General features: G+C 42.3%; 1 protein-coding gene across 1 annotated transcript in view; it reads left to right on the forward strand.

Moving 5' to 3' along the window:
• Window positions 1–22,120, forward strand: part of KCNB2 (potassium voltage-gated channel subfamily B member 2) — a 381,493-nt gene extending 359,373 nt beyond the window's left edge. The window contains exon 3 of the mRNA XM_026495898.4: window positions 19,705–22,120. Coding sequence (XP_026351683.3) covers window positions 19,705–21,864 — 2,160 coding nt within the window. The 3' untranslated portion in view covers window positions 21,865–22,120. The remainder of the gene's footprint in view (window positions 1–19,704) is intronic.
• Window positions 22,121–22,388: the final 268 nt, after the last annotated feature.

The raw sequence follows: 22,388 nt of genomic DNA on the forward strand, positions 1-22,388 counted from the left end.
GCCTAGCCCTTCTCTTAGTAATTAATAATTAATACCTGAGGCACCTCCAGGGGACACTCAAGGGTTTGGTTTTATGGGCAAGGGAATAAATGATTAGGAGAGTCTGACCTTTTGAGCAGCCTCACATACCTGGAAACTTCATTTTTGCTATTTTGTTCAGAAATGCACCACTGATTGAAGTGAGATGAAGCCTAGCAACAAAACTAATCTAAGTCCCAAAGAGTGAAAAGGGGGGTTTATCTTGAAAATGCTCTCCAGCATTATCAGCAACCAGTGCTGAAAAGCAGGGCCAAATTCAGAATTACACTGAATATAAATAAAAAGACAAGTCGTTTTATATTTTCTCTTTAAAGTACACCATTTCTAAAGAAAAGATACTTTTTATGTAACATCTATATTTCCAAGGGAAATCTAAGGGAGTTTGCTGGAGAACACGATGGAACAGAGACACCTACTGGTGAGAACGAGCGTTACTTCATAGATTTCTATCCTTTAAGAGTAACAGCAATTCTCAATATTATTTGAAATGTATTGGATACGGACAGAATCTTCCCTTCTGGACATTACATTCTGAAAGGAAAAAAATCAGATGTATCCAACTATTTCTGTAACGACTCAAGCACAGCATCTCTACTGTCCCTTATAGGAATACCAAGCTACTTTTTAGGATCCTGCATCAGTCAGCTGTGTTTGGGGAAGGCAAACACCACTCTGGGTGCAAGGTCCCTGGGGCCTTTTGTTACTCTCATTTCAACTCAACAGACCCTGTTTGAACACTTGCATTCCAAGGATAGGTAAGAGAGCAGCCCATCCCACAAGGCATTCCCATCTCAGACCAGGAGCCAAGATGCTCATTGTGCTTGACATCCCAGCGTGGCCCCAGACAGGAGCTCCTCATCCAGTCTGTAGCTCCCAGAAATCTGACCTGGTCTGATAAGCTCAGACATTCTTCTCTTCTGGGGGACTCAGTTATTTTGATTGCCCTGAATTTTTGATTCCCTAAAAAATTTCATGAATGGGTAATCATTTGCATTCTCTCCTATACCATTTCAGCTGGTTGGAGTTGGGATTGTATTTTGAAAAGTATACTTTTCTAAGTGTTGTTTAAGAGAAGGAGTTCAGAAAGAATAAATGGATGGAGGAAAATGAAGTTTAGGAGAGGAGAAAACTTTGCAGGGAGATGGGAATATCGCTCCTCTTTTGCTTTGGTTCCATTAGTTAAAACATTTTGGATTCTGTTTAAACTTTCTAAACTTCCTAGCAATAGCCATGTATAACTGAAAAGTCTTGATGGCTTTAGGAGAAACAGTTCTCAGTCGGGTTGTTGGGATGCAATAGTTTACTTTGCATTTAGTTTCAATGTGGAATTTGGAGTTAAAGTAGAAGAACTTGTCTACCTGAAAGTGCAATTGAATGATACAAAAGTGATTAAGGCACCCAGTGATCCAAACTGGATAGTTTCATCTAGGGGGAGATGAGAGAATTGAAAACAAGTTAATGAGAAACGTGCGTATTGGCATTGAGAACATCGCCAGTTATTGAGATGTACTACTAAATATTAAAAATAAATTCATGATACTATTGACTAGAATAAATTACCAATTAAATTTTACTATTAAGCACCAAAGTATGAGCATTATGTTTAGAGCTCTAAAGAAAGCAGATCTCAATCAGGCTGTAATCTAGGGGGAGAGATGAGACAAATGACTCATTTCTAAGACCATAGGGAAGTGAAACAGGTAAAGGCAAGGAAAGCATCCTCCACTGTTGGAATCCCCTCTTGCCCTGCATCCATTTCGTCCCCAGACAGAAAATGGGCAATACAGGAGGTAGTTGAAATAATTGGAAGGTTAATGTTGTTTAGGAATGAAAAGTTAAGGGGCTGAGAAGGGGAAAGAAGAGATGGATTGGAAAATAGATCTTAGAGGATGAATGAATAGAACTTAGGGACTTGGGTGTGGAGCTTGAGGAAGAAGAGTTGTACGTAAACATGGCTACAGATGTACAGTATTAGAACTGGGGTGGGGGTACTTTAACTCCCAGGTTAGAAAAATGAAATAAAGGCTATACTGATGGAAGAATCAAGAGGGATTTGCTGCAGGAAGGTGGAGTGGAAGGTGACATCGTGAGCTTCCTCTTTCAACTATGTGTAAGGCTAGAGGGACCAATGAATATGGAGGCGGAAGTATCACCTAGGAAGTTGGAAATGTAGACTGGTCTCAGGAAACTATTTCTAAATCAGATCTGTGGAGAGAATCCATGAAATGTTGTGAACCTCACCCCACCTCCACCCCCGCCCCGCCAAAACCTTGTGCAAAGAAATTCTATTAATCTGTTTATATTAGGGGTTAATTTGAAGTCACTTTCACTCCCACGTGCTTTTGTAGAAGATTAGTTCAATATGAAAGATTGTCCACAGGGCGCCTGGGTGGCTCAGCTGTTAAGTGTCTGCCTTCAGCTCAAATCATGATCCCAGGGTCCTGGGATCGAGCCCTGCATCGGGCTCCCTGCTCGGCGGGAAGCCTGCTTCTCCCTCTCACACTCCCCTTGCTTGTGTTCCCTCTCTTGCTGTCTCTCTCTGTCAAATAAATAAATAAAATCTTTAAAAAAAAAAAAAAGAAAAGAAAGATTGTCCTTTATAAAGGAAGTTGCTGTACATGAAGAGAAATCATTAAACTAAGAAGGAAAAATTTCCTTGTGAGACTTCCTTGATGATTACTGAAGTTGAGAAATCATTTAACTGTTTAGAATGTGAATAAAATGAAATAAACCCATCTATGGCTAAGAGAAGCCAAGAATCAAAAGGTTGAATTTAGCACCAAATACACTTTCAGTGGAAGAGAGTACATACTATAATCAGTTGGCTAAAATCAGTCATTAATATGTGAGATATCATCCTTGTTATAATGTTCACCTAAAAAAGAAAGGCAAAAAACAGACAATGTAAACAAGAGGGAATTTATTTATACTATCCTTAAGTGAGTATATGGTCATTTTATTAAAAACAAAGGATGCATTCCAAAGTTAAAAACCTGAGACCTAATCAATAGGTCAACTCTATCTAGAATGTCCTTAATTGCCAAGCTACGCCACATGAATAAAACCAAGTATTTAGGTTCAGTTCAAGCAGAATTTTTATTCTGCCAATGGGGTTGAGATTAGGAGAGGAAAAAAATATTACATACCATTTATGTAAGTGGTCAATTTTTTAAAAGAATGATGATTCCTGGTACCAAAATGCATTTCTCCAATAATATCGGCCTTCTAATTAGGCATAATAGATGAATGTTCATGGTATAACTTAAAAGTTGCTACAAATCGAAGCTATCTCCATGGCCTGAAATTCTGCAGATGAGGATGTATTCATTTGGGTCAAGATACAATCTGGCTCTCGTAGTGCCACTGATTTGGTGCAACGTGAGCCGGAAGCAAAGGCTGCCAGACAGTTATTTCTGTAGAGAATGGGGACAGCAGAAGGACAGGCCAGCAGCAGCAAGTGCTGTGATGGGGAGCCCTGAGCAGCCCCCCAGAGGCTGAGGCCTTGGCCCTCCAGGGCAGGGGAGGGGAAGCCAGGAGTGTGAAAGGCACAAAGGAGAGAAGGGGAAGCAGGCTGAAGGGAACCCGGAAATATAAATTCTTGCCCCACAACATCTCCCAGACTAACCTGGAATGCCAATGTGCAATGGGGCAATTATGTTCATTTTCAACCTACCTAGTCATGGTTTTGCAGAGAGCAAATTAGTTCTTTTCAGCCCATTTCTATTGTGAATGTTGGTGTTCTTTGTTTTTCTGCCAAATATGTGGTACCTGACAATCTCCCAACCATATCATTAGGATGAGAACTTTAAAGCAAAAAGATCAAGCAGCATAAAAGTTGTGTCTTTTGCAGCAGTGCTAAGCCATCATTTGCCTGCGCTTTGTTCTCTTATCTGCTTAGATTTTCAGAAGCAAAAACCTACTATTTATGCGACGAGAGGATGGGGCTGTGGGAATGACACTGTGAGGTTTATTATTATTATTATTATTATTATTATTATTATGTTAGCTCTTTTATTTATATAGAAAGCTTAGAATTTGTTTTACTCAGCTTAATGTCTTAGGAAATAAGATTTAGAGACTCTAAGGGCCACAGATGGTATTTGTTGGATTTGCATTTGCATAAATAAAAATTTGATGAGATAACGCACATATTCAGTGGGCTTGCTTTGGGTTGAGTCCTCAGGCCTGGACAAAATCCTAGAAAATGCTTTTTAAGGAATTTCAAACCAATTTGTAAATAATGTGACCAAATGAATTTTGTGTATTTTATTATGTTTATCTAAATGATCCAAAACCATCAAATAGTACTCTGATACCATGAAAAAACCAATGATTCTATCGCTCCTGGAGCCCAAACCTCTCAGCCTGCTAGAGGCCATTGAATGTGGCACAGCTGGCTGGTGACAGCCGGGCCTCACTGGATTGCAGTTTTATGTGTTGTCTTAATACAATGTGTTTAGTCATGCCCTCTGCCTGTTTGGGGAGGTCAGATTGTAGCTTTTTGGCATATATAAAGCTGGCCTGGCACTTAGAAGACCTAGAAGTCTAAAAGACAAAGCTGTGCTCAATAACCAACTCTGTAAACAACAGCTGTGGCCACAAATAAAACAGCCATTTATTTGTGAGTAAACAGTGTGGAAAAGACACAGGTCTTTTCCAGCATGTCCTCAAACACAGGAGGCAATATTTATCAGTATTATCATCTCCAAAGGAGAGAGACAGCTGTTCATGTCCAGACAGGCATGGGTTTATATGTGTACATATGTTATACCATGAAATGAAAGTGCTTCTGTGAAGACTGTCCACCTCTTCACATAGTTATGTGTCTTCAGCACCACAAAGAAGGACAGCACCACCTGGTTTGCAGCCAGGATGGGGTTCCCATTGCCCTGCCCACTACTTCTTCTCTCCACAGTGGCCCCCTAGGCATATCCATGGAACCCCAAGTCTCCAGAAACCCATTTTGAAAACCAAAGAAGGAAGTGATTCTCAATATGGAGATTAAGAAAGATTATTTTAGAAGACATAGCATTTAAACTGAGCCTGATTCCAAATAGTTGTATACCACACAGAACATAGGCCTCTGAGCAGACATTCCTTCCTGCCATGAGAAGGAAAGGGATGTGTGGTAGCCTTCAGACCTGACCCTCCACCTCTCTTTGCAGCTGGTGAATATTTTACAAACTGTAAGAAAGGAGGCATGGCCAGAGGCTTTGACAGGGTGACTGTGTATAAGTCAACAGCTAACAAACTTCTACCTAAAAAGTAAGAAATTTCAGACATGAGGATGTTTAGGCTGTAAATGAAACCAATCTGAACACTTGTCATCATATAATCAATATATTTTTATATGTAGACTAAACATCTGGGTGATTGAATTTTGCATTGCTAACCAGGAATCATTGTAGACATAAGTCTTCATCTGTGAAACTATTTGTTGAGTATGTAAATAACATCAGCCACTGTTAAATAAGCACCTACTAGATGCTATATGCATTTAAGCTCTAATCTTGATCTTACCAGCTCTATTACCTGAAGAGTAGGGGCCTCATCATTGTATGAGCAATAGACTGAGATTTGAATCCAAAACATGACCTATAAGCTAAGATTATAGTTTAAAATGATGGAGTCAATTATTTTAATGTTAACTATTTAAGTCATATATAACTCTTACAGGATAAACATTTACCTAATCAAAAATCGGGTCTTTTATCTTATTTTGAGACAAATCATTTAACTGAAAAACGCACATGATATTTAGAAACCAATATCAATCAATGGTCTATATCAATAATGTCAGCTTCTATTCAGTTTTGAATTATTTAATTCAGAGGTTAATAAAAAGTCCTAAAATGGCAGTAATGACCAGGCATGAGTTAATATATGATGCTTCCTTACAACAAAGATATAAAACCTTATGAATTTTATAACAAAGATTTGCAAAAGAGATTTGCTAGTTATTAATGAAAATTTATCACTCCAGCTTTATCCTAGAAAATATCATGAAGGAAACTCCTTGGGTCCATTTAAAACCCAAATAACAAAAGAAGCACAAAAAGTAGTAAATAAAAGGTCAGAATTCTAAATGTCAGAACTAAGAAAGGGTCAATATGAATATGCCACAGAAGCTATATATAGGAAGAGAAGTTGCCTAAGTTCTAAGTCAGAGAGATATTGAAAGACTAAGAGTTTGTCCTTTTGGGGGGGTAACCTTCCTTGTCTCCCATTGATAGGAATTATTTAAAACTCAGCTTGGGAAACATTAGGATCATGTTACCTTTATATAGATCCTCAAAATAAAATAATAAGTATAATTTAATAACTATTATTGTTACCATAATTTAGGGGTAGAAATTATGGTTCAACAAACACTCGCCAAACATTACTCACCCTCCCTGATATTCTCTGATGCTGTTTATGGGTACAGTCGGGGGCACAGTCGGTGGAGCGGCGGACTCTTGGTTTTGGCTCAGGTCGTGATCTCAGGGTGTGGGATCGAGCCCCGCATCTCCCTCAGTGCAGAGTCTGCTTCTAACTCTCTCTCCCTCCCCCTCTGTCCTTCCTGCTAGTGCTTTCTCTCTCTCGCTCTCTCTCAAATAAATAAATCTTTTTTTTAAATGCCGGTTATGACCCTCAGAACTGATTTATGATCCACAAGGAGGTTGCTACTCACGGTTTGAAAAATGCTATTCACAAGACCTGTCCCTGGGCACATCGCAGGCTCCGTCAGTAGAGCATGCGGCTCTTGATACCGGGGTCATGAGTTCGAGCCCCACATTACCCACATTAGGGGTGGAGTTTACTTTAAATACATACATACGTAAGTGATTTTTAAAAGGCGCTGTACGCAGGTAGCTGTTTCGGAAGGACCTGCTTACAGGGAAACAGGGATCCACAGTCCACTTACTGGTGCTTTTTCTGTAAAAATTGGTTTAGCTAGACAACAGCATGAGAATTCCCCAACACTTCTAACTTCTAAACCAGCACGACAGAAAGTGTTTTATCATTGGACTTAAATTTACTGAGATCAGAGAAATTTCTTGTTGCCTGCCTTACCACTTCAATCAGTTATTTTGTAGTATTTCCTTACTTATCTTTCTCCCGCAGCCTGCTGGCGTAAGCGACTTCCACGGCCTCTGACCTACACGTTCTAACTTGTTCCGGCTGCTATTTAGAATGCAGGTGTTAATTACCTACTTAACAAATCCTAGCTATTTACTTCCAACAGTAAATACAACTTAGTTTCTCCCAATTAAACTGTTTTTCCTGCTGACAAAGGTTCCAAACCTCTTTGATTTTCCTCCCCTTTGCAAATAACATTAAATCCACTTTTGAAGGAAATAAATGGAACGGCTTTACGTGTTCTCAGCTCTCACACTAAAGCCTGGACCCTCACTGAAGAGTATGACCGGACTATATTGGTTTCCCAGAGCTTCTGCAACAAAATATCACAAAGTGCGTGGCTCAAAACAACAGAAATGTATTCTCTCACAGCTCTGGAGGCTAGAAGTCTGCAATCCAGGTGTCCGCAGGGCCCTGCTGCCTCTGGAAGCTCTACAGAGGAATCCTTACCTGCGTTGTCCTAGCTTCCGCTGGTTGCTCGGGATTCCTGGGATTCCTTCCTTGGCTTATACCCGGACCACTCCTACTCCTGCCTCCACTGCCACATAGCCATCTTCCCTTTGTGTGTCTTTCTGTATCTCTCCTGGCCTCTTCAGAAGGACAGCAGTCATTGGATTTAGGGCTCACTCTAATTGAATATGACTCCATCTTAAATAATTACATCTGCAAATAAGGTCACATTCTGAGGTTCTGGGTGTACGTGAATTTAGGAGTGCACTCTTCAATCCAGTATGCACTTCCCAAAAGGATCAGACGTTTCGCTCTGCCCGACTTTCTGAAATCAGTCAGCAACACCCACAGAAATGAGCTGTGGCAACGTTAGGGGGAAGAGTGTGCTAACTTCAAATAGGAAGTTGTAAGAATACAATTCTTCTACCTTTAACAATATAGACTAGTTAATAATTCTGCCTCAAGCCCTGGAGTCCATAGGAAAAAAATGTATTTGTTAGGGTAAAAATATTGGCATTTCTGTGGAGTTGTATAACCCCCAGAACACTCTCACATGCACCATATAATGTCATGATCACTGCAACCCAGTAATGTAGAGGAAATTGTCACAAGTAGCCCCAGACTATATAAGGAGAACCAGTGGCTCCTGTCTTGACTCGGTGTCATGTGGTTGATTTAGTAATGCAGACCCAGGGAGAAGGTCAAGTCCTCTGACTCCTAACCCAAAATTCTTTCTACAGTCAAGCTGAAGAGTGTTAGGTCGAAGTGTTTAAAGCAATGGCTGTCAACTGCAGGACAGGAGGTCAGTGAGGAATTGGAGACCACGTTAGCATCACCTGTGAGGCTTTTTTCTAGTAAATACGCCCACCCACCCCAGAACCTCTGAACACTGTTGAACAGCCCCACAGGGTCTAACAACCCACTCCCATTTCCAGAGCTGAGATCCACTTGAAAAATCTGTAGAAGAGCCGCTGAAACTGATTATTTTAATGGCATGACTTTGTGCCTTCGCTCAGAGCCCGTCAAATTTAAATGTGCATATGAATCCCTTGGGAATCTTGCAGAAACAGATTCTGATTCAAGCAGGCCCAGGATAGGACCTGAGATTCTGCATTTCCAGTCAGCTCCCAGGTGATCCTGCTGGTTCAAGGATCACATTTTGACAAGGCCTTATGTAGCCCTCCTGCTAGGACCGAGGAGCGACTCTATACAGAGACCAGAATGTGTCGGTGTGATGGTAGGGAATGACCACATCAGACGGCTGTAACAGCAGGACCTTCTCCCCAGTAAACACCTCCGCAGTTCCTAGGAAGTACAGATGTTGCTTGAGCCCATCCACAGCATTCCACGATCGCTGCTGTCAAAACCAGCCAAACTGGATTCAAATAAAGGCCCTCGTTTGTGAGGCTCAGCTTCCTGCCATGAAGAACACGTGTCACTGTGCAAGGGAAGCATCAGGGCTGGCCCTGGGACCCCACAGCAGCCTGCCCCCAGGAGCAGATGTAAAGCGAACCATGCAAGGATTCGGCAGGCTTGGCTGGACGGGCTCTCCTCTAACAGTTCCTTCGGCAGAGCTGCTCCATTTCAGCGTGGCCTTCACGTGTCTTCTGTTTTCTGGCATTCTGTGATGTGGTCTTGATGATGCGGACCCTGAAAGTACTTTTCGGAAGAGGTTTACTGCAGAGATGCATTAAAAGGAAAAATAATAATTGCATTATGGATTTTGGGTTTGGTTTTGTTGTTGTTGTTTGTTTTTGTTTTTTGGGTTTTGGTTTTTTGTGGGTTTTTTTGTTTTTGTTTTTGTTTTTTTTTTCTGAAACTGCTGGGACACAGTCTTTAGGTATGGGGACAAGGATAGAAATAAATCTTTGCATTTCTCTATTCCTGGTGATTGATGAGCTGATGAGGCCAATGAGGTGTCCAAGGAACAAAGCCAGGTTTCAGTGGCACTTTAAATCTGGAAATTTAAAAGACTTCCTTGCAGAAATGGGAAGTCAGAGTGGGTGAGAAATAGTTCGACAAATGAGCATACTTTCAGGGAACAGCTAGTCTAAATGGGTGCCCCCACTAAGTCTTTGCCTGGTGTGATTTCAGAATGTACACTTAAGGTAAAATTTTATAAAAGAAAATAGCTCTGGCAAATAATAGTGTCTCATAATGTTTTCATGTACCAATAAACTGTTGTTTAACTCTGAGAGAAATTTTTCTATTTCTATTCCAAACCCTGAAGTGCTTATTGGAATTTTTTTTGATATGAAGAAATACTCTTTTCAAAGGAAGGGGTGATTTAAGGCACGGATCACTCTGAGTTTTCCACCCACGTGAGATACACGGAGACGTGTCAGGGCTGCTCTGCTCCTGGTAAGCTTAGTCATAAACATGGGGGGCTCCTAGACTCACCATCTTCAGAGAAGTGAGGTTGAGATTCTACCTCATAAATAATTTGGTGACGTACTTCCTTCTTGAACCCCTTTCCAGATTGCTACTGCAATAGAAACTTCTCTTGTCTTCAGTTGCTCTCCTTGTTTTTTTTTAATAATAATTTTGTATTATGATATGTTAGTCACCGTACAGTACATCCCCGGTTTTTGATGTAAAGTTCCATGATTCATTACTTGCGTACAACACCCAGTACACCATGCAATACGTGCCCTCCTTACTACCCATCACCAGCCTATCCCATTCTCCCACCCCCCTCCCCTCTGAAGCCCTCAGTTTGTTTCCCAGAGTCCATAGTCTCTCGTGGTTCATTCCCCCTTCTGTTTACCCCCCCTTCATTCTTCCCTTCCTTCTCCTACCCGATCTTCGGTTGCTCTCCTACCCCAATCAGCCCCACACACTGTAATTAGTGATCTCTCTAAAGTGCAAATCTGAGCATTCTGTTCCCCTGCTTAAATTTTTGTTGGTTGGTTGGTTGGTTTTGTTTTTACTCCTTACTCCAATGTCCTCAAGCTTTAGTAAGCTTCAGAAGCACCTGGAGGACTTGCTAAAACACAGATTTTTGGACCTTTCCCCAGAGTTTCTGATTCAGTAGGTATGGAGTGGGGCCTGAGAATTTGCAATTCTAACAAGTCATCACAAAATGCTGATGCTACTGGTCTGGGACCGCACTTGGAGGAAAACTGGCCTTTGGGGGAGGCCCACCAAACTCTTCATCAGCGCATCGAGTGCCCTTCAGAATTTGTCCATTCCATAACTTCCGAGAAGCACCCACCCCTGCTCATCTGTATGCCTCCACCTGCATCCAATCACACTATACCACTCAGTTCCCTGAAATCAGCATTATGGGAAGGTTGTGCAAGTAGCACACTGCACAAATGATGGAGCCATCATTCACATGATCTCTTTATTGGTACCCTCTGCAGCTGACAAGTGCACAAGCCTACACCCTTACACACAGCAGTCCTGAAATCGCCATGGACTCCTCCAAGCCATGCCTCCTTATAGATGTCCCCAGCCATACAAAATCACTTGAAATTTTCTGAGCAAGCCATATGTTTTGGGCTTCAAAACATTTGCCCACCTAGTCCTCCTGGCCTGTAATACCCTTATCCCCTTTCCTGCGTGGCAACTTCTACTCGTCCTTTAAGATCTCCCTCTCAAAGAGAAGATTTATAATTAGAATTGTCCTTAGAACTGGGTTGCACAGTCAGTTAAGCATCTGACTCTTGGTTTTGGCTCAGGTCATGATCTCGATGTCGTGAGATCGAGCCCTGCATCCGGCTCAGTACTGAGCATGGAATCTGCTTCAGATTCTTCCCCCCTCCATCTCCCTCCCCGTCTGCTCACTTATGTGCTCTTTCTCTCTCTCTAGAATAAATAAATAAAATCTTTTAAAAAATTGTCCTTAGGGCAAAAAAAAAAATAATTTTTCCAACAGGAAAAGGAAGAATGATATAGAATCTGGATACAACTGTAAATACTCTAGTGTCCAAAACACTCTAAGTGTTCAATCTGTTTTTTCTCCCTCAGGTTTTCATGAATTATTTTTTCAAAGAACTAGCAAGTTGATAAGAAGGAAAAACTGGAGGGAGGCTTATTTCCATTTATTTTTTTCTTGTCTACACATCTCTAAGATGTGTATTTATTTATATGGATATGGTGTTTTAACAAATTACATTTGTAAATAAACATTTTAAATGGAATGTATAGCATTCTTAAGTTTGCCCTTTTATGATGTTTTTACTTCTTTTCTGTGATGCTTGACTTTTGATTGCATGAAATAGTGATGTGTGTGCATGTGTTTCTATGTATGTATATGTGCGTGTTTGTGTGTATGTATATGTGTGTATTTTTTTAAATTGAGGTATAATTGATGTTTAGCAGTCTATTAGTTTCAGGTGTAAAACATAATGATTCGATATTTGTATATGCTGTGAAATGATCACCACGGTAAGTCTGCTTAACATCTGTCACCACACGTCGTTACAAAAATACATTTTTCTTGTGATGAGGACTTGCACGATTTCCTCCCTTAGCAACTATGCCATATAACAAGTGTGCCACACAGTGTCATGGGCTATAGTCACCCTGCTGTCCATTACATTTGCACGACTTATTTTCTAACTGGGCGTCTGTACCTTTTGACAACCTTCACCCATTTCTTCTCCTCTCACAACTACCAGTCTGTTCTCTGTGTCTGTGAGGGTTTTATTGGTTTCGCTTTTGCTTTAGATTCCACATACAAGTGAGGCCGGACGACATTTGTCTTTCTTTTCTTTTTTTTTTTTTTTTTAAGATTTTATTTATTTATTTGGCAGAGAGAGACAGCCAGCAAGAGAGGGAACACAAGCAGGGGGAGTGGGAGAGGAAGAAGCAGGCTCATAGCGGAGGAGCCTGATGTGGGACTCGATCCCATAACGCCGGGATCACGCCCTGAGCCGAAAGCAGATGCTTAACCACTGCGCTACGCAGGCGCCCCGACATTTGTCTTTCTTGTATATGTTTTTTCATGGATAACCTACATGATTAATTCTTCTCAGTGGCTTCACATTTTATTGCATGAATCTACCCTGATCTATGCATGGAACTATCACTTCATTGACTGGTTGAATTACCTGCAAATTCCACATCTGACTCAACTACAACAACAAAAAAGTGACACAGAATAAATACAGTACTTTTCTTTAAGAAACTGTATCCTTCTGTGAAGGTGAAGTCCAAAGCTAATATACATAGTCTCAAGCAGGCTTCTTAAGGAATAAGGTTAAAAAGGAAAACAGCAGTCTACTCAGCATAATGAAAAAAGAAAGGATTAATAAAAAGGATAGCTTAAACCTAGGAAAGGGTTATGTTGCTGAACTTGTAAAGCTGGTCCATTATCATAAAATGGTCAATTTGTAATATGAATTTCTATTGTTAAAAAAATTCTCTTGCTGGTTAAAGCTTTTAGGTTGACTTTGGGCCCCATGGAAGTGGTAGAATGTGGCTAAGAACCTGTCTGATTCTTCTGTGTGCTCTGTGTCAGGCATTATAAGAAATTCTATGCAAAATAGGTATTTGGTGCCTTCCAAAATTCTAAAACCTTGCTTGAGAAACAAAATTATCGCCTGTGAAATTGTCAAATGATTAAGAAGTTTGTACGGTTTTATGGGTGTAACCAAACCTGATCAAAACCCTGGCCGGCCTAAGCTGGAAGGGGGCAGCTTACTGGCAAGCAGTGTTCTGAGGCAGACGCAGAGCCCCTCACAATTTGAGTGAGTCACTCCTCCTTCTGGAGCACTGCCCTTTATGTGACGCCACGCCAGCAACTCCTAATCTCTCGGTTCAAACTTCAGGTTTCCAGGAGCAAGAATATCTGATCGGGCCAGCTAGAGCAATGGATTAACTTACCAAGGAAGTAAGGTTGCCAGGTCAAATATGGAAGGCCTAGTGAATTTCATATAAACAATATATTTTTTTAGTGCAGGTATTCCCGTACAAACGTTTGATTCAAATATAACAGCATCTTGCTTTCTATTTCTTAAATCTGCCAATCCTGTGGGTAGGCAGCTTTCTGAGTACAAGCAAGGCTGCCAAGGAGACTGTGTGAGGTCAAGTAACTGCAAGAAGTGTCCATTACACCTTCTGTGTATTGATAAACCCAGAAAATAAATGCTACAAAGCATTCAGAAGAGAGAGGCCACTGTAGTCTGGAGTGCCAGGGAGGGCTTCCCAGAGAAGTGGCAGGATTCGGGCAGATGGAGGATAGTGGGGCGTGGTAGTGCCTGATGGGATGAAGGCGGATGACATGCCCAGGAAGCATATATATCTCATATATGCGTAGATCAGATAGATAGATGATAGATAGATAGATGATAGATAGGTATGTATGTTTCTCTCTACAGACAGAGAGAGTGAAACTGTAGATATAGACAGATATAGATCCATAGTGAAACATACAGAGTGTTCTAGGATTTACTTTTTACAGCCTAGATATAAGTTAAATGAAATTCTGTTCAAAGGATAAACTCCACCTGTTTTCTTCTTGTCTCCCCCCCGCAAATCTGTCATTCCCAGACTAAATAGAAGAGTCTACACATTTCTGTTGTGCTTTCTTGGGGAAGGCCGGGAGGCTCCGCAGTGTACAAAACAGGAGAGCTGTGCTCACTACCCTTGAGGGGCTAGTAGGGGCAGTGACGTGCGTCTTCTGCCAGGCTTGGCCAGTCTCCATCTTCACTCTCTGACTCCTGAAGACTTGTAAGAACAAATGACCTAAAAAGAGGTTACCCAATCACTGGAGTGTGTGTGAGATGAAAGGTATCCCCATCTCACTGTTGTTCCTTTCTTTGAAGAGTTACTGTGAAGAATAATTAAAGTTTCCCTCACTAGCCTTTTACCTAATAACTTGCTTCCTAACATCTAACCTTTTAAAATACAGAAATACATCATGGGTAGTGAAACAAAGCTTGTACCAGGAGATACCAAGAAACTATCAAATCAGTATCTTTAATCGTAAGATAACCGAAAACTCTTCTCTCAAAGAAGTGGTTTTGTATGTGAGAATAAAAAACTGAAAGAAGAATTGGATAGTATGTGGAACTAGATGGTTTCTCACACCTTACCCCAGATGAAAGGCATTCTGCAGGTGGACAGCTGACCTCAGCTTGGGCATGGAAGACTAAGTGTTTTCAAACGCCTCATTCTACAGTGTCCAAATGCGGGTGGGGGAAGATTGAATTCCTGGGTCCCTGTTACCACGGGGCCAAAATAATTGACAAACGCCCGAACCTTTTGGCAATGTTCCTTCTTTGCAATGTGTCATGTGGTGTTAGCACGGAAGGGCTTCATGCTTCATTGTGTGCGAATCAGCTGAGGGTACTTAAGGTACTTGTACTTAAGGTACTTGTCCTGGGAGGGCCAAGGGAACATTTTGAAGGAGAAAGAACTAGTAGTCAACTAAGGGACTCCAGCATAGAGGAGAGGACCATGTGTTCTAGGAATATGAAAGCTAGACCAGCAAACTTAGATCAAAGAGCGAAGGATTTCCTTTCTGGTTTGCTGTGGTTGATAGCATCCTGAGAAATAGCTAGAAAGAGCAGATCAGTGGATGAAAGTCATGATATTCCAGCGAACTTCTAGCCTCTTCCCTCGACAACTGGTTTAAAGTTTGGCTTATATGCTCATGCTTTGTCCTTTTTGTGAAAGTGGAAAATTCTTTGTGCTCCTAATAATGTTTGTCACAGGGCTTTTCCTTGCTGTCAATTTAAATAAGCTGGTTCTCTCCTGAAAATTCTCATCATCACGTTCTCCATGCTGTTTTCTATTGCTGACCAGGTTTTTTTTGCTTGTTTGTTTAATGTGTTATATCCCGATAGGAAGAGAAAGCAGGAATGCTATGTAGTTAAGAGCTTGTAACTTTCACCTTTCAGCATACATTTGTGAAGGTAGGAAGGAGAGGTTAGGGAAGAGAGGGGAGAGAGAATATACCTGCAATGACCCTCGGTGCAAGGCACAGAAGTTTCCATGTGTTTTCGTGGAGTGTGGAATGTCAGTGACTTTAAAGCAGATATGAAATTGTATCTAAATGGGGGATAAACAGTCTAAGTATTTTTTATTTCCTCTTGATGCTGGCCGAAGGCTTTGTCCAGACACATCTCCAGCATTTCTATCCCCCTTTACATTTTATGGGATGCTTCATGTGAACGATCTAGTTTGATCCTTAACAACCCTGTGAGGCATGCGAGGCAAATGTGGGGCACCTCATTTTGCCAATAAGGGAACCGAAGCTCAGAGAGGGAACTGGCTTGTCTAAGTAGCCCGCAGAGGTAGAAGCATATGTTTTCATTCCCTGTCCTGTGTTCTTTCCACCACAGAACCCCCATTAATACCATTATACCCCTTCAGAGGCTATAACATCAACAAATTGGTACAATTGAGGCAAGTCTCCAACCGCCTTACTTCCTCTCACAAACAGATATCTAGGCAACCGACCTTTGGTACCTATTACTGCAAGTGCGAGGAGTCCCCCTCTTAACTCCATGTGATCCTGTGAATTTCTGTGTTTATGTGAAGAATTAAAATCATGACCCAGGTGATTTAAAGGAAAGTTTTATCCAGAAAGACAGTCTATTCCCAGTAACTAAATGCTTGGAACATAACAGTGCAATAGCTTTCAAAGTCTTCTCATTTGACTTTTCATTTCCTCAGCAACAAAAGTGTTTTGGCCATTCAGCCACACGACAGGATCCGTTGTGACTTGTCCTCGGTTTGGTTTGCAGACATGACTGGAATTAGCAAAATGTGGTGGTTTAGAAAGAGAATCATCACATGCGAGAGGTGAAAGGGACTGTGGAGATGATCTAATGCAAATCTCCAGGGGAGCTAGCCAATCTCACCCAGATAATTGTTTGCAGTTCCTCCATGTCCGCTTCATTTGCCATGTGCAAGCCAAAGTCCGCTTGCTAGAGCTGAGAGAGACAGTTGGTAGAGGTGATGGGAATTAAAAATCTAACTTGTGCATAGTTAGGATCAAAGAGGCAATGCCTAAATGCGGTAGGATTTGCTGTACTCAAAAATATCCATGTTTAGAAGTATTTCCTGTAGTTTAGTGCAAAATATCACATTTATTATATTTATTTTGTTTTAAAACTCTACAATAAAACAATAAACTCCCATTTGGCTTATTGTCCTACACATCATCTTTGGTATATATTGAATAATTTGTCTACAGCACTGTCTTTCTGGGAGAACTCCAAGCTTCACAGATATTTAAAATAAGCCATTTCTCTAAACTGAAAGCAAGTGGATTTTGACAGATTAAATTTGAACTTGAGACAGAAAATAATGCACTTCAGTACCTATGGTTTCTATAACACAAATATAGGGTTGCTAAGAGCTTGAGTGTTTGGTTTTTTCCTGTAGTTATTCTTTTCCTTCAAAAATGTACTCCAAAAATGTACTCCTGGGTGGCGCGGTCGTTAAGCATCTGACTCTTGGTTCTGGCTCAGGTCATGATTTCAGGGTCATGACATTGAGCCCCACATCAGGCTCCATGCTCTGCGCAGAGTTTGCTTGGGACTCTTTCTCCCCCTCCCTTTGCCCCACTCCCTCTCTCTCCAATTCAATAAATGAATCTTTGGGGGGTGGGGAAAAAATGTACATCAGATCATATTGTGCCTGGGCTGAATTTCCAGGTATAAAATGTAGCTGTATGTGTTAAGTTGCGGTTGACTGTAGACTGCATTAGTACTATACAGTGTTTCATTATTTCCCAAAATTAGCTACCCAAGTTAAATGACCTACAGTTTAGCTGTGATTATGGAGTCAAGGAAAACTGAAGGCCCACCTTGGACCACCCACTTCTGTTCTTTGTCCAAAAGGGTTGGAAGATAATGGAATGGTGTCATTTGTATTTCTACTTCTCTCCTTGCTCTTTGAAGTGATAAGCATCAGGAAGATGCATCCAAAACGGGCAGGTGAACAGATAAGATATGGAAAATCTAGAATATGGATTGTCAGAACAAGAATGAGGGCAGCAATGCCAGCACTTAAAATGCCCACTGGATATAATATACCTGTTATATCACAGCATGACCTTCTAGAAAGCAGAGGGACCTGGTTACTCATGGTAAGAGCATAAGAATGGATGGCACCTGACCAATGCTTCCTAAGGAATATTGTAGTGGCAGAATTTTGTCAGTGTCACCCTGCCATTGGCCTCTGTGGGTGAAGATTCAAGATGAGCTTTCCCAGCTTGCCCTTAGTAAATCCTCTGAATCCATTATCCACGGATTTATCTAAACCTTCAGGGAAGCTTTCTAACTTTAGCTTCCACAATCTCTTAGAATAGGATGAAGAGAACCTTTTTTCTACGGTGATTCATTGATCCACGATTTGCAAGGAAATTCTGAAGTATACTCAAGTAAAAAGTACTTACCTTAGTTTTGTCCAAGAAAAATATATAAAATACTAACAGTAAAATACCGTACTTTAAGTTAAGGAACCATAAATCTTTAGTCAGTATCTGCAGCACACTCTGAAATACATTATACTGCAACTTTACTTAATAGAGATTTGAGAGGAAAGATAGAAGCTGAAAGAACAGGAACGAAATACAATGAAAGGTATAGGAGGCATACGAGGAGAAAGGGTCAGGAAAGTAACCCAGAAGAAGAGACACTTACAAGAGTAAAGAGAGGAAAATGGAAGGAGAAAGAACAGAAGACTCTCGTTTACAAGTCCTGCTGTCAGTTAGAAGCAAACTAATTTCTTCATGATCTCAGGTTCACTGGGCTGTGGGATCTCAAGCTGCTTAATCATTGTCCTTTGAAACGTTTACTGGATGCTACATTTTTAAATTAAATAGTCACTGTCAGGGTATTTTTCAGAGCTACCTATAATAACTGAGACCAATGGCAGCTCCCGAGATCACTGACAAAGGTCAGACGAAGCCAAGCCAGACCTAATCTAGCTAAGAGAGGCTTCCTATTCACCAAGTATGGGTCCCAGATGCATAGTCTTTACTAAGCAAAAAAGTGCTTCCTCCCCTGGCTCTCAAACCTTCATGCTTGGTCTTATAAATCTCCGCCTTATAAAGAAATCCCTACTTGGGCTGCCTATATGGTGAATGTCTTCACAGATTTCCCACATACCTGTTCTTGGCCTTTGTCTTTCCAGACTGGAGTCCTGTTCATTTCAGCCTCTTAATAATGCGAGTGCCTTTCATTTATTTGGCAATATTTGTGTGTCATGTAATCTTCACAACAACCAGGAAACAGCTATGACCATTGTCTTTGTTTTACAGATTTGTAAACTGAGACAATGAGAGGTTAAAAACGTGCCCAAGGTCACATAGGAAGCGATAAAGCCAGGCTCAGAGCTCAGACTGACGAAAATCCTGTCATCCCATCTTCTCAGTTCTCCCTGAGCTTTTCCTCTTTCCTGCCACATCTGACATCGTGCTTTTTCCTCCACCTAAAATGTCTGCCCTGCACCAAAATCATCGTGGTTGGTCAACAAGATCTTCTTTATGAAACCTTTCTTGACCGAATGAAGTTAGCTCTGATCTTCCTTTCCCCCATGATGCTGGCCAGAAGTCCCCACATTCCAGGATGAAGGCTCTCCTGATTTGGTTCTGCCGTCAGTGCTTACCACATGAATGGTATTGGTCATACGGGAAGCATTGTTGCACTGAATGCTGTATTCTCTCTCGTGTGTAGGTCGGCATTTGTGGTTTTAATTGTAGAATAAAACTTCTAGAAACCATGAATTCTGTCTAGCATATGTGGCATGTCAGGCGATTCACTTAAAGAAACACAAACCAGGTGGCTTAGAGGGAAAAATAGCAAAACTAAGAGAAGCGAGATTGCTCCCCAAAGCGATTCCAAAGGATGGTTACTCACACAAGAACAAAGGCAGGGGTGGGGAATGGATTATTTTGGTCAAATTGCTTAGGCCCTGGAATTTAAATGGGTACTACATTGGGCTTCTAAGTGAGATGAACTCATGAAAAGTGAATGTGTTTGCATTAGTTAGAGAATGTTAGGCTATAAAGTTACCTTCCTGGAATATCTTTGAGCAATTCGTATCATTGAAAGACCAGTGAATCCAAATGTCTCCCAGCTGCCTACGCAACAGAGTATTTGCTAACTTGGACTCCCTTCTCTTTTCCAGATCTTGGCCATCGTGTCCATCCTGTTCATCGTGCTCTCCACCATCGCCCTGTCTCTCAACACGCTGCCAGAGCTGCAGGCGGTGGATGAATTTGGACAACCCAACGACAACCCCCAGTTGGCCCATGTGGAGGCTGTGTGTATTGCTTGGTTTACCATGGAGTACCTCTTACGCTTCCTATCCTCACCAAATAAGTGGAAGTTCTTTAAAGGCCCGCTGAATGTCATTGATTTGCTGGCCATCTTGCCCTATTACGTCACCATCTTCCTCACGGAGTCCAACAAGAGCGTGCTGCAGTTCCAGAACGTGAGGCGTGTGGTTCAGATCTTCCGAATCATGCGCATCCTCAGGATCCTGAAACTCGCCAGACACTCCACAGGCCTGCAGTCTCTGGGGTTCACCCTCAGACGGAGTTACAACGAACTGGGCTTACTGATCTTATTCTTGGCCATGGGGATAATGATATTTTCCAGCCTGGTATTTTTTGCTGAGAAGGATGAAGATGCTACCAAGTTCACCAGTATCCCCGCGTCGTTTTGGTGGGCCACCATCACCATGACCACCGTGGGCTATGGTGACATTTACCCGAAAACGTTATTAGGGAAAATAGTGGGAGGCCTCTGCTGTATTGCCGGGGTTCTGGTTATTGCTCTTCCCATCCCAATCATCGTGAATAATTTTTCTGAGTTTTACAAGGAGCAGAAACGCCAGGAGAAGGCAATTAAAAGGAGAGAGGCTCTTGAGCGGGCCAAGAGGAACGGAAGCATCGTTTCTATGAACTTGAAAGATGCCTTTGCCCGAAGCATGGAACTGATCGACGTGGCCGTGGAGAAGGCAGGAGAGTCAGCCAGTACCAAGGACTCAGCGGATGATAATCACCTGTCCCCAAGCCGCTGGAAATGGGCCAGGAAAGCGCTGTCGGAAACGAGCTCCAACAAATCTTTCGAGAACAAGTACCAGGAGGTCAGCCAAAAAGATTCCCACGAGCAGCTGAACAACACCTCCTCCTCCAGCCCGCAGCACCTGAGTGCCCAGAAGCTGGAGATGCTGTACAACGAAATCACCAAGACCCAGCCTCACGCTCACCCGAACCCCGACGGCCAGGAGCAGCCCGAGAGGCCGTCTGCGTACGAAGAGGAGATAGAAATGGCCGAAGTGGTCTGCCCGCAGGAGCAGCTGGCCGTGGCGCAGACCGAGGTCATCGTGGACATGAAGAGCACCTCCAGCATAGACAGCTTCACCAGCTGTGCCACCGACTTCACGGAGACCGAGAGGTCGCCCCTGCCGCCGCTGTCCGCCTCCCACCTGCAGATGAAGTTCCCACCCGACCTCATGGCGACGGAAGAGCACCAAAGAGCCAGGGGGCCCCCATTTCTAACACTAAGCAGAGAGAAAGGGCCCGGGGCCAGGGATGCCATCCTGGAATACGCTCCAGTCGACATAACTGTGAGCCTCGAGGCCGGCGCGTCCCAAAGTGGGCTCCACGGCCCTTTGCAGTTGGACAGCACCTCCGAGAGCCCTAAGAGTTCGCTGAAAGGCAGCAACCCCCTGAAATCCAGATCGCTCAAAGTGAACTTTAAGGAAAACAGAGGCAGCGCCCCCCAGACCCCGCCCAGCACAGCCAGGCCCCTGCCGGTCACGACGGCTGACTTTTCACTCACCACCCCGCAGCTCATCAGCACCATCCTCCTCGAAGAAACCCCCTCCCAGGGAGACAGACCCTTGCTGGGTGCCGAGGTAGCCGCACACTGTCAGGGACCTTCCAAAGGGCTGACCCCTCGGTTTCCCAAGCAGAAACTCTTTCCTTTCTCGTCAAGAGAGAGGAGGAGCTTCACCGAAATAGACACTGGCGAAGATGATGACTTCCTCGAGCTCCAGGGGCCCAGGCAGGACAAGCAGGCTGACTCCAGCCCAAACTGCTTTTCAGATAAACCTAGTAGTGATGGAAGAGACCCTTTGAGAGAAGAGGCCTGTGTGGGCTCTTCCTCCCCCCAGGACACAAGTCACAACTGTAGGCAGGACATTTACCATGCTGTGGCAGAAGTAAAAAAGGACAATAGTCAAGAAGGGTGCAAGATGGAAAACCACTTGTTTGCCCCAGAAATTCATTCCAACCCGGGAGACACAGGTTATTGTCCCACACGTGAAACCAGCATGTGACTAGTTACAAAAGCAATAATAATAATAATAATTAATAATAATAATAAAACTTGTTTCTTAAAAATGCGGTAATAATGCCTGTGAACTAAAAACACGGGAGGCCCCCCCCACAAAAAAAGTGCATAAAATGTTATTTTTGCATGGCATGAGCAGTTTAGTTTAAGTACTGTTTAAATAAAGTCAAGACTGCATTTTGTAACAAACAAAAGTGACTGAGGAACAGTGAACAAATAAAGAGAGCTCTATTAGGAACCAGTATTCTGCAATGTCTGACATTTTTGATCCTTTCATTTCAAATTATAGACAGATTTTCAACTTTTAACTTTTCTGTTACAATGAATTTTAGAATTTGCACATGAAAGGATGAAATGTCATTGCATGCATTCGTAATTATGAGGACCAAGGTGCTTTGAGCTTGCAAAATGCCTGACTTTGTAAATAATGGGATCCAGGATGCAAAATTGTCAAGAACATATGGAAACAAGTTTCTGAGACACAGACACCTTCCTTCACAGCTACTGCCT

This window comes from Ursus arctos, unplaced genomic scaffold, assembly GCF_023065955.2.
Source record: "Ursus arctos isolate Adak ecotype North America unplaced genomic scaffold, UrsArc2.0 scaffold_6, whole genome shotgun sequence".
NCBI classification, from domain to species: Eukaryota; Metazoa; Chordata; class Mammalia; order Carnivora; family Ursidae; genus Ursus; species Ursus arctos.